At 42.7% G+C, this 15902-nt stretch overlaps 1 protein-coding gene across 2 annotated transcripts; it reads right to left on the minus strand.

Moving 5' to 3' along the window:
* Positions 1-170: 170 nt before the first annotated feature.
* On the minus strand, positions 171-15629 carry DERL1 (derlin 1). Of its 2 annotated transcripts, XM_082289876.1 has the most exons (8): positions 15316-15629; positions 13197-13308; positions 9994-10058; positions 7386-7412; positions 5883-5978; positions 5166-5218; positions 3891-4001; positions 171-2819 (listed from the first exon to the last, which is right to left on the minus strand). In XM_082289876.1, exons 1-8 carry the CDS (start codon positions 15466-15468, stop codon positions 2681-2683), a joined length of 756 nt encoding a protein of 251 aa, XP_082146002.1. In that variant the 5' UTR covers positions 15469-15629; the 3' UTR covers positions 171-2680. The 2 variants fall into 2 exon arrangements, with proteins under 2 accessions (XP_082146002.1, XP_082146003.1); XM_082289877.1 differs by lacking the exons at positions 13197-13308; positions 15316-15629 and adding an exon at positions 12204-12781.
* Between the last annotated feature and the right edge of the window lie 273 nt (positions 15630-15902).

Below are 15902 nucleotides of genomic sequence, written 5' to 3' on the forward strand. Positions count from 1 at the left end.
GCTACTGATCAGAGAAGATAAGACTCCCACCCAAAAGCATGTCATTTTCTTGAGTATTTTGATCAACAGCAGGAGATGGTGTCACAGTGCAGCTGTCAGACAATACCCATGGACCTGCAGATCACAAGGCTTGTCTTAAGCTGAAATATGATTTAGCAAAACAAAGACAGTAACAGAGATTAAAATTTTAATTTAAAACTTTGCCAACAAAAATTGATTACAAAAAGGGAAATTATCTGTACAAAATAAGAAAGGAAGTACTCATTTTAACAAGAGACTGCCATTATCAATGTATGTGGGAGGACAAACAGCAGTTCAGGTCAAGTGACAAAGTGAGAAACAAACAAACTGAGCTTGTAATACGGAATTCTGAAGTGAATTTTCCATAAACAAAATAAATTGACCTGAAGCAGCTCAGAAGCTAATCAAGGTTTATAAGAAGTCTATTTTCCTTGCAAACCTTTTCCTCTTAATTTAGAGAAGGAGGACATACTAGAAAGCAAGACCCCATGCAGTGCCATGGGCCAGTACAATGACTTTTGCTGTGCTTTCTTTCACTCAAGCCTTCCTTTGGGCCTTCCATACAGAGATATTCTGCAGTTTGAGTGTGCCAGGGGTTTAACTGAGTCACAAACTACTGCATCTTCACTTAAAAGTTGGGTCCTGACTCAAAATGAAGACAAATGCTTTGGAGACAGTGATATTCCTATGACTAAAAAGACTCCTATTAAAATGATGATTCTCAGACTGTTCAAGTCCACATCAAATAACAGCTGTTGGTCAATGATGGATTTGTATTTACAACACTGCACTCCTGTTTTCTACCTACCATTTTATACAAAGAAAGAGACAAGAGAATCTTTAAAACTCATCACTGAATAGGCAAAAATGGCAGGTCATCTCTAAACTCCAAGTTCCTGCAAAATGTAAGCACACAGTATGATCATTACCAGTTTTCTACATTTTTCCACGAGCCAAATCAACATAGCTGAGTTGCAGTGAAGACATGGAACATGCATTTTTTAAATTTCCAGACTAACCCCTTATTTTCCACTCAGCTTTGCATCATGTAGTATTTACAAGTTTTTATACCTTCAGAACCCAAGTTTAGTGAAGAAACAAAGTAGTAATAAAAATGTATCAGCCCAGATTCACTTCACCAACTTATAGTTACCTGAGATACCTAAGTTGGGGCAGAACAGCTGTCCATGCCCCACCTACCCAGTAAAACAACAGACAAATGCTAAAGGGACAATTCAGTCAGACTTGAAACTCATCCTAGTGACAATGCTCTTCTTCCTCCAACTACGAAACAAAAAGTGAGCAACTACATTCTGACTTACAAGTCTTGGTTAAGCTTAGAGTAATTGTGTTGGATTTATGTAAATCTAAGCCTTACTTGCTCACTAGCAGCTCCCAGCTAGGGAGGTCAGGGGCAGCTGTCTTGTAAGAATGCTGTGAGACATGCACGAGTCCTTCTTACAGCTGGGAAAACTGAGATAAGTAACAAGTTTGCTCAAGAGCATGCAGTGAGTCAGTAACAAGCCGGCAGTACAGCTTCCTGCATCTTAGCCATGTGCTCTGCCCATGGGAACCCAGTGCAAGGAAAACTACTGTACAGAAATCATTCCCTTTTCCACATCAGAAATTTTTACCAAAAAAAGGTACAGATACTAATAAACAGTGTATGCAATTTCTTATTTGACAATGAAAGAGTCCTGCAGTAAACCTGTTAGATTGTGTCTTCACCCTGCAAAAGATTATTTCCAGCTTTGATTCTTAGACGTCTTAAAGCTTTTAAGATAAAAGTTGAAGAGTCAGTTAAACAATGCTGCAGTCAGTACCCTTAACCACAACGTTACATTTTCTAGTTTAAGCAGTATTTATGCCATCCAATTTGGCAATCAAAAGAGAAACCTTGAAGCCAATAATTCACAGATCTGGCAGGAAAAAAACATGCCAGACAACTTCAGTTTCACCAGAACAAGCTTTGTAACATGCTGTGAAGAGTTCAGAGATTTTAATTCTGTGAGTATCTGTTATTGCCATTTCAAACAAAAGCCCTCTAATCCTTAGCCTTGCCCAGCCCATGATGTAGCAGGTAGGACAAATGCTGCACGGCAAGAAACAGCTCTGCTCAAAACACATCTTAATAACAGAAATTAAACATTTGCAATTTGCTTTACAAATGCAGCAGAGAGATATCACTTAAATAATATTTCCAAAGACCCTGGGGCTTAAGCACAGCTATGGAAAAAGTCAGCTTCCTAAATCTGGGGGGCTCATTTGAGACATCTGCCTCGCACTAGATTTTACTTCACTGTGGTCAACAAAGCTTTTAACATACCAGGAAAGACAGGACACCACTAGCTTGTTCCATCACATAATGGAACAGGACAGCCAATGGATCCTGTTGTGACAGACAATACTGTATAAAGAAGGCTTATTTTTAATGGCAGAATCACACTGGACACTACTGGCTAACCTGGAGCAAGATCTACATTTTTTCCTTCTGGAGTTTTTAATTTGCTCTTGAACCAGAAACATTCTTTCTTTTTAATCAGTTAAATCCAAGAGTACTACAGAGAGCTCAGTTCTTAAGCATGCTCTGCACCAGGAACAGTCGGTTCTACATCCAATTGAAACCGGAGAGTTGCTGTTTTCCAAGGGCAGGAATTCTTCACTGGTCCCCTAGCCGGAAACCTTGGCCCCAGTTGTGTCTTCCACCACCCTGCTGATCTTCTGCAGCCCTTCTCATGCTGGCAGGAGGGACACCAAAGCCCGACACTCCTCCTCTCCTATTTGGCAGCCAGCGGTAACTAGGACAAACCAGAGGAGGAGGAGTTAGAGAAACAGCTGTACCTTGGGGGTAAATGCCAGACCTTTTCCATGCACTTCCTTTTAGCTGATACACTTTGCAGAAATACCAGCTTTTCACAGTAGAACTTCAGAGAATTCTTTCCAAATCTAAGCCCTCAGCACACTGACAAATGGAAATACTGGGAAACTTCCATCTCTGAGATGTGTATGGTAACAAGAGAATTGCACGGAACCAGTAAGACTGAGGGCAGTTTCAGAGCTGTTACCACCTTGAAAGACATTTTAAAAAACAACCTTGTCTTCTAATCTCTATGGAAAATTAGGTTTACCAGATGGGCTTGCAAGCACAGAATTAGAATATAAAGCTTCCCTATTCATTGAAACGTGTGTAACTGTAATTCAACACTTTATGCTATGAAAAGGGTTAACTGAGTTGCTAACTAAAGTTTGATAGAGGAGGAATATTTACAGCCCAAAAGGATGCGGACAAGGGCAACTGAACAACAAACTTTGGCTTCTGATTACAGTATTTCAATGCCAAAACAATGAACATATCTCAAGAAAAAGCACTTCCAAAACCAAGACTTGCAGTCTCAGTCAGGGTGACTGGTACAGACTGCAAAGCAGAATCTTTTATAGCCCTGAACAAGTCTACAACTGGCTCTTATTGTTAAACATTGCTGAACTGGTAGCTACTGTAATGATACATGGGGATACAGAAAACAAATCATTTACAGGATGAAACTTCTTTTATATACCATCTGATAATTGTTAGGGAGTTCTCTTTACTGCAGCTCAATTCAACAGCAGAACTCATGACATTTACTCTCACTCTTAAGAGGGGGTAAAGACATAAGCCGTCCCAAGGGGCAACAAAGAACTCTCACATGGGCCATTTACAAGTAACTCAGCAGTTTTTATGACTCATCAGCTCAGTCAATACAAGAGTCTGAAGAAGGTTGACTTAGCAAAGTATTTTACACTTTACAATCCCACCAAACATATGTCTGATGAACTATACAAAAAATTGGACCAAACAAACAGTGAGGTAAAGAATGAAGTCAGCTTACAGGAACTGAGGTGTGGACAGAAAATTCCTTCCTCCCAAATCCATTGGATATTTAAACATTAAGAAGAAATACAGATGTCCAACCAGATTTCCTATCAGCTCATTGACGACTCTGTAAAGCAAAAGAAAAAGAATGGTTTCAAATGCTGTCTTCTCTGAAAATAAATGAGTGACAATCTTCTGTTCACCTGCCACCAGGATTTGCTGGGGTCGTGAGACACAGAAAATTTCCCTTCCCTCAGCATTTTTCAGCCACTTCTTTAGAAGGGCCAACCTCCTGTGCCAGCACATCAATCAACAGTCTGCTCCACCCTCCCTTCCAAGCCTTCTCTACAGTCTGTATTGAAAACACAATTAAATACTTGTTTACATTGGAGAATTAGACCGTATAGCGATTAGTGACCAAAATAATCGTCTGCAGAGCTAGAGACGTTACTGCTGTTTTCACTGGACAACCTGTCTCCTGCTGTAGTGAACTGTTTTGTTCCCAGTTCTGCAAAAACACTGCTGACTGGAGGCCCTTGAGTATCTTCTGTCATGCATAGAAACAGCAGGTATCTAACAGGAAGTAGTTTTCACAAGTGACGGATGAGTCAGTAGGAGGCACGGCCAGAAAAGGGAATTTGGTTCTGCTGTACTATTTCCTCCTTTTATAACTCAACCACAAACTTGTTATTGTCACTAATTATGTTACAGCGGCACCAAGAGGCCCCAATGAATGCAGGGCCCCAATGAGGCAGACTGTGCACAGAGGGGCTTTCTGCATCATGGGGTTTAGTCAAAAAAAAACCCAAGAGAGACCAAAAAATTCAACAAGTGCTAACATGGCATGCTATGGGCTTACTGCTGTTTTTCCTTGCTTAACAAACTGAAAAAAAAGATCAGGTTGGACAAGTCTGTGAGGGAAAGAAGTAACAGCATTATCAGAGTCAAGCTAAATTTGTTTCTAAACCAGTAATGATGGCTGGTTCCAGGAAATGACATCTTTCTTTAATGTGTGTTACTTTCTTAGTATGGAGAAGGCCTAATGCATAGAGTTACTAGAAAATACACCAAACTCTCATTACTTTCCCCTCACCTACATTCTATTCTCTAGTTCTCACATGCACATCTCCTCTTTGCTTTTATGTTAAATGACCACCATGTGACACTGAGCATTATCAGCCAGATTACACAGTTTTAAGCTTATTTTAATATTACTCCTAAATTCAGAAGCAAGTTAAATAGCTGTAAAAGCTTTTGTAACTTCAAATTGGCCATATAAGTAAATACATACGATCCACCAATGATGTAGTTGAATCCCAGAATAACCCATGGAAGGTAACAGGCCTGAAAAAGAATGCAGTGGAGAGAGTAAGTACAAGTTAAGGATGTAAACCTGCTCTCAATATCCCACTGCACTAATAAGCACAATCATAATCTCAATGTTTTAGGCATTACATGTCCTGATCTATTAACTTAAGCAGATTCAATGGAACAAGGTTACTCCAAACTGAGCAACCACTAACACTTTTAGACAAAACATACTCTTTCAAACATTATAAGCAAGTGTGCCTTTTGCACCCTATGTTCCACAGCAAGTCTGCATCTAGAACAAAGTCCTGAAGTTTTCAGTTTTGAAAAGGTCTGGAAATTATCAAAAGAGTCTTCACTATAAGAACGGGCAGAAACAGACAAGGTCACACAGAAAAAAACAATTTAAAATACCAACATTTTGTCACTACATTCAGCTTTTATCCAGGCTAATATTTATCAGAAATGTTATCCTTTTTTTCAAAACAATGAATTGTCAGGACATCTTTTCGGTAGAGACACACTGAGTAGAGACACCACATGGAAGACTGAAGAAATTTGTCTGCTGCATCTCAAGGAGTATTCAGCTATGTGAGAGTATGGGTCACCTTTAATAAGAGAGAATATTTATATTTTGCCCCTCACCCACTACACATGCACCTTACAGGCAGAAATCTTTCCAATATCCTGTCTGACATACCTTAAATCTTGTTCCAAACCAAAATGATACAATCATGTCTCTGTTCAGCTGGGCCCACACATAAAGTACTGACATGATGAGCGGAATCATCAGCAACTGCAATGTTTAAAAAAAAAAAAAAAAAGAACAAAGTTACCATTACTTTCACAGAAACACAAGAAACTCAAACAGGCAGCAGGAGCTATGTTTCAGAAGTCGTTTGTAAGCATGGTACATCACCAAAGTCTTTACAGATTGCCCCAGAATCTCTTCCACTGCATGCCATGGATCTGTTCAAAAACTATTGAGAAAGTTAAGGAGGAGAACCTACTTGGGTATTCTCTTTTGCATGACCATACCAAAGCAAAGGGCTCCAACCTGTGCCAAGAAAGAGCAGCTGCAGGGAGCTCCTCTGCTCCCACCTACAGGAGAGTCAGCCCTGTACCTGTGCCACAACCACTTCCAGGGCACTGACCCAAACATTCTCATCTGGGGCAAAGCTAATATGCCAGATGAAGTGTTCTCCATCCAACTGCCACCTATGTCCCCCTCCTGAGAGCGCCACAGGGGGAAGGTGCTCCAGTAAATCCCCATTTTAGAGTACCACAGCCAGCCTTGGCACAGCCACCTTGGCAGAGCTTGGAGTTAACCTGTGCTCCATGCCAGGAGCTGAGGCTGTTTCAAATGCTTCTTTACATGGACTCGGTATCAGCTGACTGGACTATTTCTAGTGAAAGAAATACAAAGCACTGCTTTAGCTATCTGCTGATTTCTGAACTGAAGGCAGACTGCCCCAGCAACATTTCCACGAACTGGCTGAATGCTGTGAAACAGCTCCTGTGTTTTTGTCTACCAGGGAACCAGAGAAGTGATCTAATAAATGTTAAGATAATTCTGTATGGAATACTACAGATACTGGTGGAGTCTTTAGGTGCTGGAGACAATTGAAGATGAGAACAGCAGAGGCAGACTGAAGACATGCAGTTATCTGACACTGTTGTGTCCCAAAAACACTTCCCAATTTTCACCCTTGATATCTGGGGAGAGCAGAATTATTTCACTGAAACTGATTCTTAAGACCACTATCTTAATCATTCCTGTGAGGATTTTGCACTTCGCAGTTCTGGTCTCAAACTGAAGCTGCATTTTTCACAAAAAAATCTTCTGTTGGCAAGTAACAGGAATACTAAACTAAATTTGAGAAGATTAATAAACCCAAGAATCATTTTTAAATAGAAAAGTAAGAAAGCAGATCCACAGTCATTAAAAGAAATAGTGCATAGGTGACATCTTGTGCCCATTTTAGTAAGTCTGAGCACTTCCTGACTGCACAAAGACACAATTTTTGCTTCTTAACTCCCTAACTAAAAAACTAACAATACACACACAGTAGTCCATCCAGATATCATCTGAACAGCCTAGCTTAACTATGTTCTGCAGTTAAGTCAATAATGCTCCCTATAAAGTCATTAAGTAGTCATAAAGTTTTGTAAAATTGTATCTAAGAAACTGCACCACACTTACCTGCATATCCATTACCAAGCCAGTTATCTGTCATCACACCATGAAGGAAAATGCAGAAAAACCTGACAGGCTACAACAATAAAAAGCTGCAGGCACACGGAATACACATGCAAAGATCTTTAACGGTCAAAATTGATACGACACTGTTTTAAGTTAAAATTTCCAATGATCTAGAAATGTACAAACTTTGTTTCAATAACTGCTTTTTGGCAGCCTTTCAAGTTCCCACCTCAAGTCATTACTCCAAGGGCAGATGGGTACACTGGCCTTTCCTCCCTGATGAAACTGGCTAGCTACAGACTCCATCAGTCCTTGCATAAAGGCACGTTAAAGTTTAATAGCTGGATTCTTTCATTAGTTTAACACTGACATTTTGGTTTTCTAACTAAAGAAATACCAGATCATTAAAAAGTACCAATACATTGCCAATGAGTCATAGAAAAGAAACAATTTCTTAAAGTGCATTGATGCAGGCTTTTAATACTCCTCTCCCACCTTGGAGCTCAAAGAATCTGTTGTAGTAGCTGCTGAGTAGAAACAATCACTGAATGATTTTACTATGATCAGGATGCTTTTAACAGTTCATGAATACATATAAAATGACACCCAGCATTATCCCAGAGCATGCATTCAGGTTGCTCCTTACATCACACAGGGAACAAGCAACTAGAAGCTTTTAAATGACCAGTTAGAAAGATACGTCACAATTAGATTAATTAAATGCTCACAGCTAACAACCTGCAATAGTAAAGACAACCATCATCTTTGAAACAACATAATTAAATGTACCTTGTTACAGCTGTGGCTCGACAGGACTAGCAGGAATAGCAATTCCCTCCATATAGTGGAATGCAACTAGAGATTATCTATTGATAAAGCATTTCTATACACCAGCTCTCCTGGCTGTATCTGGTTCACACCGATGTCACCGCTCCCTTTTTTCCACCTGCTGTGCCACCACAAATTCCTACGAGGAGGCAGCAACAGCACAGACAGAATGGGAGCATCACCAAGGATGGAGGTTCCACACCTTCTCTTGACAATCCTGTCAGTGTTTCACTGCCCTTACAAGAGAAATGATCTTTCTTACACTTAAATGAAATTTCCTGTGCTTCCTTTTGTGGAATTCAGTGTCCAGCTCCAGAGTCCTCAGCACAGAAAAGACACAGACCTGTTAGAGTGGGACCAGAGGAAGCTGACAGAAATTACTGGAGGAATAGAACACCTCTCTTTTAGGGAAAGGCTGAGAGAGTTGGGGACAAATTTTTTAGTATGGCCTTTTGCAATAGGACAAGTGGTAATGGTTTAAACTAAAAAAAGGTTGATTCAGACTAGATGTAAGAAAGAAACTTTTTACAATGAGGGCGGTGAAACACTGGCACAGGTTGCCCAGAGAGGTGGTAGATGCTCCACACCTGGAAACATTTAAGGTAAGCTTGAATGGGGCTTTGAGCAATCTGATTTAGTTGAAGATGTCCCTGCTCATTGCAGGGGGGTTGATAAGCTTTCCAGGTCACTTCCAGTTCAAATTACTGTATGATTCTATGATGACACCCCAGGCTGCACAATCCCAGCTCTCCCAGATTCTCATGTGACAAATGCTCCAACCCTTTAATCATCTTTGTGACCCTTCACTGGACTCTCTCCACTATGTTCATGTCTCCCTTGGACTTGGGAACCCAGAGCTGGATGCAGCCACCACACATCTCTCAAAGGCTGAGCAGTGAGGAGCAATCACCTGCCTCAACCTGCAGGCAATCCTCTGCCTAGGGCAACCCATGAGGCTGGTGGCCACTTTGGCCATAATGGCATATTGCTGGCTCATGGTCAACTCGGTGTCCAGCAGGACACCCAGAGCCTTTTCTGGAAGATGCTTTGCAGACTGTCAGTTCCTGGTCTGTCCTGGTGCCTCAGGCTGTTACTTGCCAAGAGCAGGACTCCGCACTTCCCTTTGCTGAGCTTCATTCCTGACCAGCCCATTTATCCAGCCTCTAAAGATCCCTCTAAATGGTGGCACAACCATTTGGTTTATCAACAACTCCTCCCGGTTTTGTATTCAAGATCTGAAAGAAAATTTAGGTGGAACAGCACAGCTCACAGAAGTGTTTCCCAGCATTCCCAAACCAACAAGCCCAGCTCCTTCAGGAAGTTGTCTCAGTGCAGATTATCGCAACACTGCTTTCACAGACTCAGATGACTTTTACCCAGCAGGTAAAGGATCTCTCCAGGAATTTCAGAGAATGGCAGTGATCAGTTCCTTTTGCACATGGCAGCTTTAACACACTAAATTCAGTGTTAGCCCACACAAGAGCAGCTCGGCAAAGCAACCCAGCAAACACCAGGGACACTCACCCAGTACGTGCTGAGCTCTGTGTCAGCAGAGCTTGAGTCCCCACATTGCACACTTGTGTGAGCACATTTTAAGTGCTCTCCCTGCAAGCCACTCACTGCCTTTTCAGGAAGGTTACACACTTACAAACTCTACAAACTCGCCTGGGAACGTTTGCTACATTTTAAAACTGTTCCTTGATAAAACCCAGTCTTTGAACATATTTCAGGCAGAAGCAGGAGAACCAAAATATTTCTCAAAGTTTGATGATGAGGATACAACAATGCAGATCCAGTTAAACAGGAGCATGAACATGTAATCTGCTGGCCTTCCATCAAAAGCCCCTGAAAATAAAAAGAATCATTATGAGAGGTACTGAAATTTTGATAAAAAATTAAGACAACTTTTATTTTTCAGAGCCTAAGAAAGCTCAGTTAGTAACAGTGGCTTTGCATGCAGTCTGTGGTCTGCGATTCTTTTTTTTTAATTTTAAAATGCCTTAGAATAGAACAACCTACGGACTGAAAAATAAGGCATTCGGCCTACCGCATTAGAGCACAAGCAGTGTCTACACCTAAAAAAGAACACACTGACGCTGGAGGTAAGTAGTTCTAACTACATAAGACTTCAAAATGGAATTGGACCCCATCCTTCATATGAAACTGTGGGTTAGAAGAATAGAATAAGGAAATACACGTGCACAGCAAAAGCAGAAACACCAAGTTTAATGACTGAGTCATGTGAAAACCAGCCCTTACTTAGGAAAATTGCATCCTCTTCGTATCACCTCATCAGACTCAAGAGATGCAATGCTTTTTATACTTCAGAAAAAATTAGCACACATGACAAGGAGGGTACACATGTGCAGCACATTCTGTTCCTCCTTCTAAGCTGTACTGCTTGTCTAATTCACCATTTCAAATATGTACCAATTTTTTCAGGACACTGGAAACAAAAATAATAGAGTAACATTCCCTGCAGGTCATATTAAATGAAATGATCTTTAGATGTTGAGTTTGAGACCTGACAGAGAAAAGGATTAAAACACAACCCCCTAACAACATGAAAACCTGAGGCTCTCGCTCTTGCTAACTGTGGCAAAAGGCTGACAGAGACCTCAGCATCTGTGCAAGACTCCCATCAACTTTCATATAAACCCAGGCAGGCAAGGAAAGCCTGAGAATACTGTTGAAAAAGACCCAGACTGGTGAGGGTGAAACACAGTGACAGCAGGAATGACAGTGACATCACGGACACAGCACATCACGGACAAGCTGAATTACGTGCTCATAATTAAACATCCAAATGCGTAGAAAGAATGCTACTGCTTAATGTGATCACTGCTCTGCTTCATATAAGTATTTTTAAAGGAAGAAAATCTACTTTTAAGCACTACCTTTTTAGAATAGCCTATGTAAAACAAAATTACTAAAATATCGGTTTTAAGTTCAGCCATGCAAATTGCATGACAGGAAAAAAACCTGCTTTGAAAAATACATCAGAATGTTTTGAAGTTGTAAAACTACAGGAACTGAAGTTTTTTTCCTTACTGTTGCCATACAACAAAAAAAACAAATAAAGAGAAGAAGCTGACTAAGGCTGTAGAAATGCCAGCTCAGGAATCCTTCCAGAATAGGAAGAAATCAAAGCTATTATTATTCTTTTAAATTTTTCGCTTCTCATTATCTACAAGATTGCTAACAAGAATATTAGACATTTAAGTTGACTTTTTGATGAACATCTAAGGAAAGTGGACTACAAACTGCCAGAAAGCTCAGTACAGATATGGGGTGAGCTCTATCCCACAGGTCCTTCCATGAGGCCTGGGGTATAATCCAGTCATCTGGGAAGAGCTGCTGACCCATAATCTTATTCATACTGCTGGGGAGTGAACTCTGCATATTCTGCTTACTCTGTTGATATTTGTTATGTTCTTCTCCAACCAAAGCAAAACAAAAATACATCAATCTCCCTTTCCTTCTTAAGTTACAGGTCAGCCTGTTAGGAAAGCACAAGCACAGTACAAAACCATATGGATATTTCTGACAGCTAAATTTGAAGCTGGCATGAAGCAGCAGTGTATGCTCAAAAATCATGCACAATACTGAAAATAGAAGTTTCACTTTCTCAGTTTCACAGACAAAAGGAGGCATAGACCAATGCTGACTTCACCTGTAAACATTATCAGCAACTTATACAACGTCCAGCTACAGAAGGATTCAGGCCTTTTTCACAGAAAGATGGGCCAACCTAACAAGGGACTTCATTTATACCCAGAAAAATAACTGTAACATAAAAGAAATGCATTGGTTCAAACAACACAGCTGACTTCCTAGTTTCAAAATCCAGATGTGTTGTACAGCAGAAATTTACTCCCTTTAATGGTATTTGTGCCACAGCACAGACAACTAGAGCATATTGTAAGTAGATCTACAAGCAGTGAGGTCTTTTAGTTTGCATAATTAACCAGGAACTCTTACTACACCTACCTTTGCCCAGTCACAACTGCCAGCACTCTCATGTGCTCATGATCTACTGCAGAAAGGCTCAGAGAGAAGCAGGAACGATTTCTAGCTATTAAACTACTACTTAACCTTCACTAAGAAAACAACCAAACATCATCTGGCACTACTCCTCCCCTTCCCTGCTACTCTTCTTAAATGTGATTCCACAGTACTCTCTGGATGGCAGGTCTGCCAGGGATCTCTTCTCTCTCATGGACTTCCCAAACATCACCTTGCAATGCATTCCCTTTTACACCATCAGTTCTAAGATTCCATTAGAACTATACTGAAATTCTTGTTCACAAAGGCTTTCAGGAGCAGTCTGGCTTGGCAAATACTTTAATTATTTATGCCAGTTGAATGAATTTTTGTCTAGCTTTAATGAACTGGGCAGTGCAAAAGGAAACCAGTTTTGAAGCTACTTTGCACCAACAACCCCTTCTTCTGAGAGAAATGATCCATTATCGGATCTCCTTTTCTCACTTGATTTTTCCCCTTAACTGAAAATCCTTCTAGTCTCTTAACTTTTCCACGTATCTGTTAGGCAGAGGGGTAGACTTCTTTTGTAGGAGGTATCTCTCAATTCAACGCAAACAACAGAATAACACAAGTTAGCATTCCTGTTAAAACAAGAAAAAACTGACGTTATTTTCTCTCAATGGATAAACCCATTATTACATTATGCTCTATCATCCTTCTCTGATAAAAGACATCAGATCCAAAAAAACGGAGGTAAATGTAATCTTTCAGTCTGCCCCACTCACTTGCTGAAATCCAGCAACTAAAAGCACCAGGCCCTCCTACTGAAACAAGTATCAAGTTCAGATCCTAAATGGCCAAAGCGAAGGAGCCAGCCACAGAAAACCAGTTTTCAGAGCAGTTTCACATTGACCAACATATGCTGGCAGAGAGATGAGCCATCTCTTATCAGGTCCAGGCAGGGTTCACCAGGTGCATATAATTTAATGGATAACGTACCTGTTTCTAATCGTGACGAATATTGATACAAGAAATACAAATTCACCAAGTAGAGAAATCCCGTTCCAGGTCCCACTGGGAAGAAGAAAGTTGCTGTTATCGGCCGCCAGATCTGTCCAGATCAAAAGAGAAAGATATATTTATAAACTGCAGAATGAACTCATATGCACAGGCTATTTGTTTACATTCATTACTTGATAATGAATGAAAACTTGGAACATCAAGAAGATGATTAAAAATAGCCCAAGTATCGGTTGCTGCTACTTCAGCAGCTTTTATAGTTGTGGCGTTTTTTTCAATCTAATAAGCAAAGCTATTAACACTACACCAGAAATAACACACAACTTTCCAAACTGCTTTCCATCACATCTTTGCAGTAGTGAGTCTTTACTGCAGTGCAAAAGAGACTCACTGGCAAGGATGCTACCCTGTTTTAAAAACAGCCATACAAAACCCATTCTTCCCTGTTGAACAGAGGCCAAGGAATTCACAGCCTTTAGTGTACCATTCCAGACAGCATGTGATACTCTGAACATTTGGGATCTGCTTTGGGACAGTCTCCCAACTATGAATATTGGGCATAGCCAACTGCATGGCAGCACGTAGCAAGGACAGAAAATGTCTGGTCATTCATGAACAAGCTCTTTAAGCAGCAAGATTTCCAAACTGAGTATTAGGATCCTGAACATCACAGTTCAAGAAGGAATAACAGAACTAGAGGAAAAACCACTCATTTATGCTACTATACTTTGCAGACAATACATGAATCAAGGTAGATAGAGCCATAGCTTTATTTTATTTTTTTTTGCAGTCAGCCTTCTTCAGTGAATATATAATGCGACAATATAACAGAAATTTAAAGATTGAAATCCCTTCTCTTCCTCCACTTTCAGCTCATCCAATGAGTGCTCTCCCCCAACACTGAACCTGTAATGTCAGAGAGCAAGGAAAAATGTCCAGTTTGTGACCACTTTTGATATTGCTAAGGCACCCAGAAACACTGCATGTCTGACACCTCAAGGCGTTAGTTGTTAGTTTACATGTACCATACCTAAGCACAGAAGCTGACAGAAGCTTTTTCAAATTCCAAACCAGAAGGTGCAAAAGACGCACTTCTTTACAGAATAGGTCACGTTAAAAGGGACCACAGTGTGTCAGCTGGGCCAACCTCCCTGCTCAAGCACGGCCATCCTAGAGCACATGACATACGACTGCACTCAGTTCTTGAATATCTCCAGTGAGGGCGATTCCACAGCCTCCCTGGTCAATCTGTTCCAGTGCACAGTCACCCAGTTCAGGCAGAACTTCCCATGCATCAGTTTCTGCCCATTGCCACTTGTCCATCCTCTGACACTCAGAGAAATTGATGAGGTCCCCTCTCAGTCCTCTTTCCTCGAGGCTGAAGAGGCCCAGCTCCCTCAGCCATTCCTCATTAGAGAGATCCTCCAGCTCCTTGATCACCTTTGTTGACCTCTGCTGGACCTGCCCGAGGAGCTCCATGTCTCTCTTGTAGCTCTGCCTCAAAACCTCCTGGGCCAGCTGCAGTTTGGGATATTTGCACACCCTGTAAGCTCAAAGTTACAGCTCCCAAAGTCACGGTCACACGATGACACAGAGCTAGGCAAGCCACCTGTAGTCACAGCCATAGAGCTCCTTGGCACAACATCTAGCGCCTGCCAGAACAACTCCCACAGAAAATTTAGGAAAAAACACACCAGAATGAGGCACAAGACGAACTACAGGGCTGCCAGGGTCAATAGCCCTCCTTCTGTCACCCTGGCAGGGACGCGCAGCCCGTCACCACGGTGGGGGCCCAGGGCCTGCAGGCAGAGCACCGGCTAAATCCGGGCCCAGCCCGCAGGCCCTGTACAGGTTGAGCGGAAAGGCGGCTCGGCTCCCGCTGGAGGGGCTCCGGTCACCCCTGAGCGTTGTCTCGCTGCGCGGCTACTCCAGCGCGGCCGCGGAACCGGAGGAGCGGCTGGCCCCGCGCGCAGCCCCAGCGAGGCCCCGCAGCGTGGCCGTGCACTACAACTCCCAGAAGGCCGCGCGCGCACCAAGCCACGCTGAGCTACGGTGCGGACGCCGCGAGGCACGCCGGGAACAGTAGTGTGGCTCGTACCTGGAAGCGGTGGATGAAGGCGTCAGGCCAGAGGAAGAGGTTGACGGGGCTGACAAGGCCCAGCTTGCCCACGAGCGGCACCGCGATGGAGCCGGCAAACCAGTAGCGGGTGATCAGAGGGATACTTCGGAACCAGTCCCCTAGGTCCGACATGTCGCAGCCGCGCCTGGCCGCCGCCGAGGCCTCGCCACGAACCGGCTGCTGAGGAAGAGACGAGACGAGGGTTCAGCCGCTCCCGCCGCCGCCGCCCGGTCACGGAAGGGGCCCCGAAACAGACGTGGCGCCACCGAATTCGCCCGAGCCGCCGCGCTACTTCCGGCCCCGCCCCGGCCGCCAGCAGTCCCGCCCCGGGGGTGGAACGGGGAGCGAGCCGCCGCTACCGGGCGACGGGGTCGTCGGGCCAGTCAGCGGTCCCTTCCCCAGGAGGCGCTTGTAATGCGGGGTGCGGGAAACAGGAGGGAACGGCAGCAAGGCCTGCGCCTGCGACAGCTGTGTTTCTGAGTGACCTATTGCACTGCGTTATAAACACATCTACCTACGAGGATGCGACGTTTTGACTCGTTTTTAGTTCAGTGTCCGGCGCTGGC

Source organism: Coloeus monedula (genome assembly GCF_965178545.1).
Source record: "Coloeus monedula genome assembly, chromosome: 1".
NCBI lineage: Eukaryota > Metazoa > Chordata > Aves > Passeriformes > Corvidae > Coloeus > Coloeus monedula.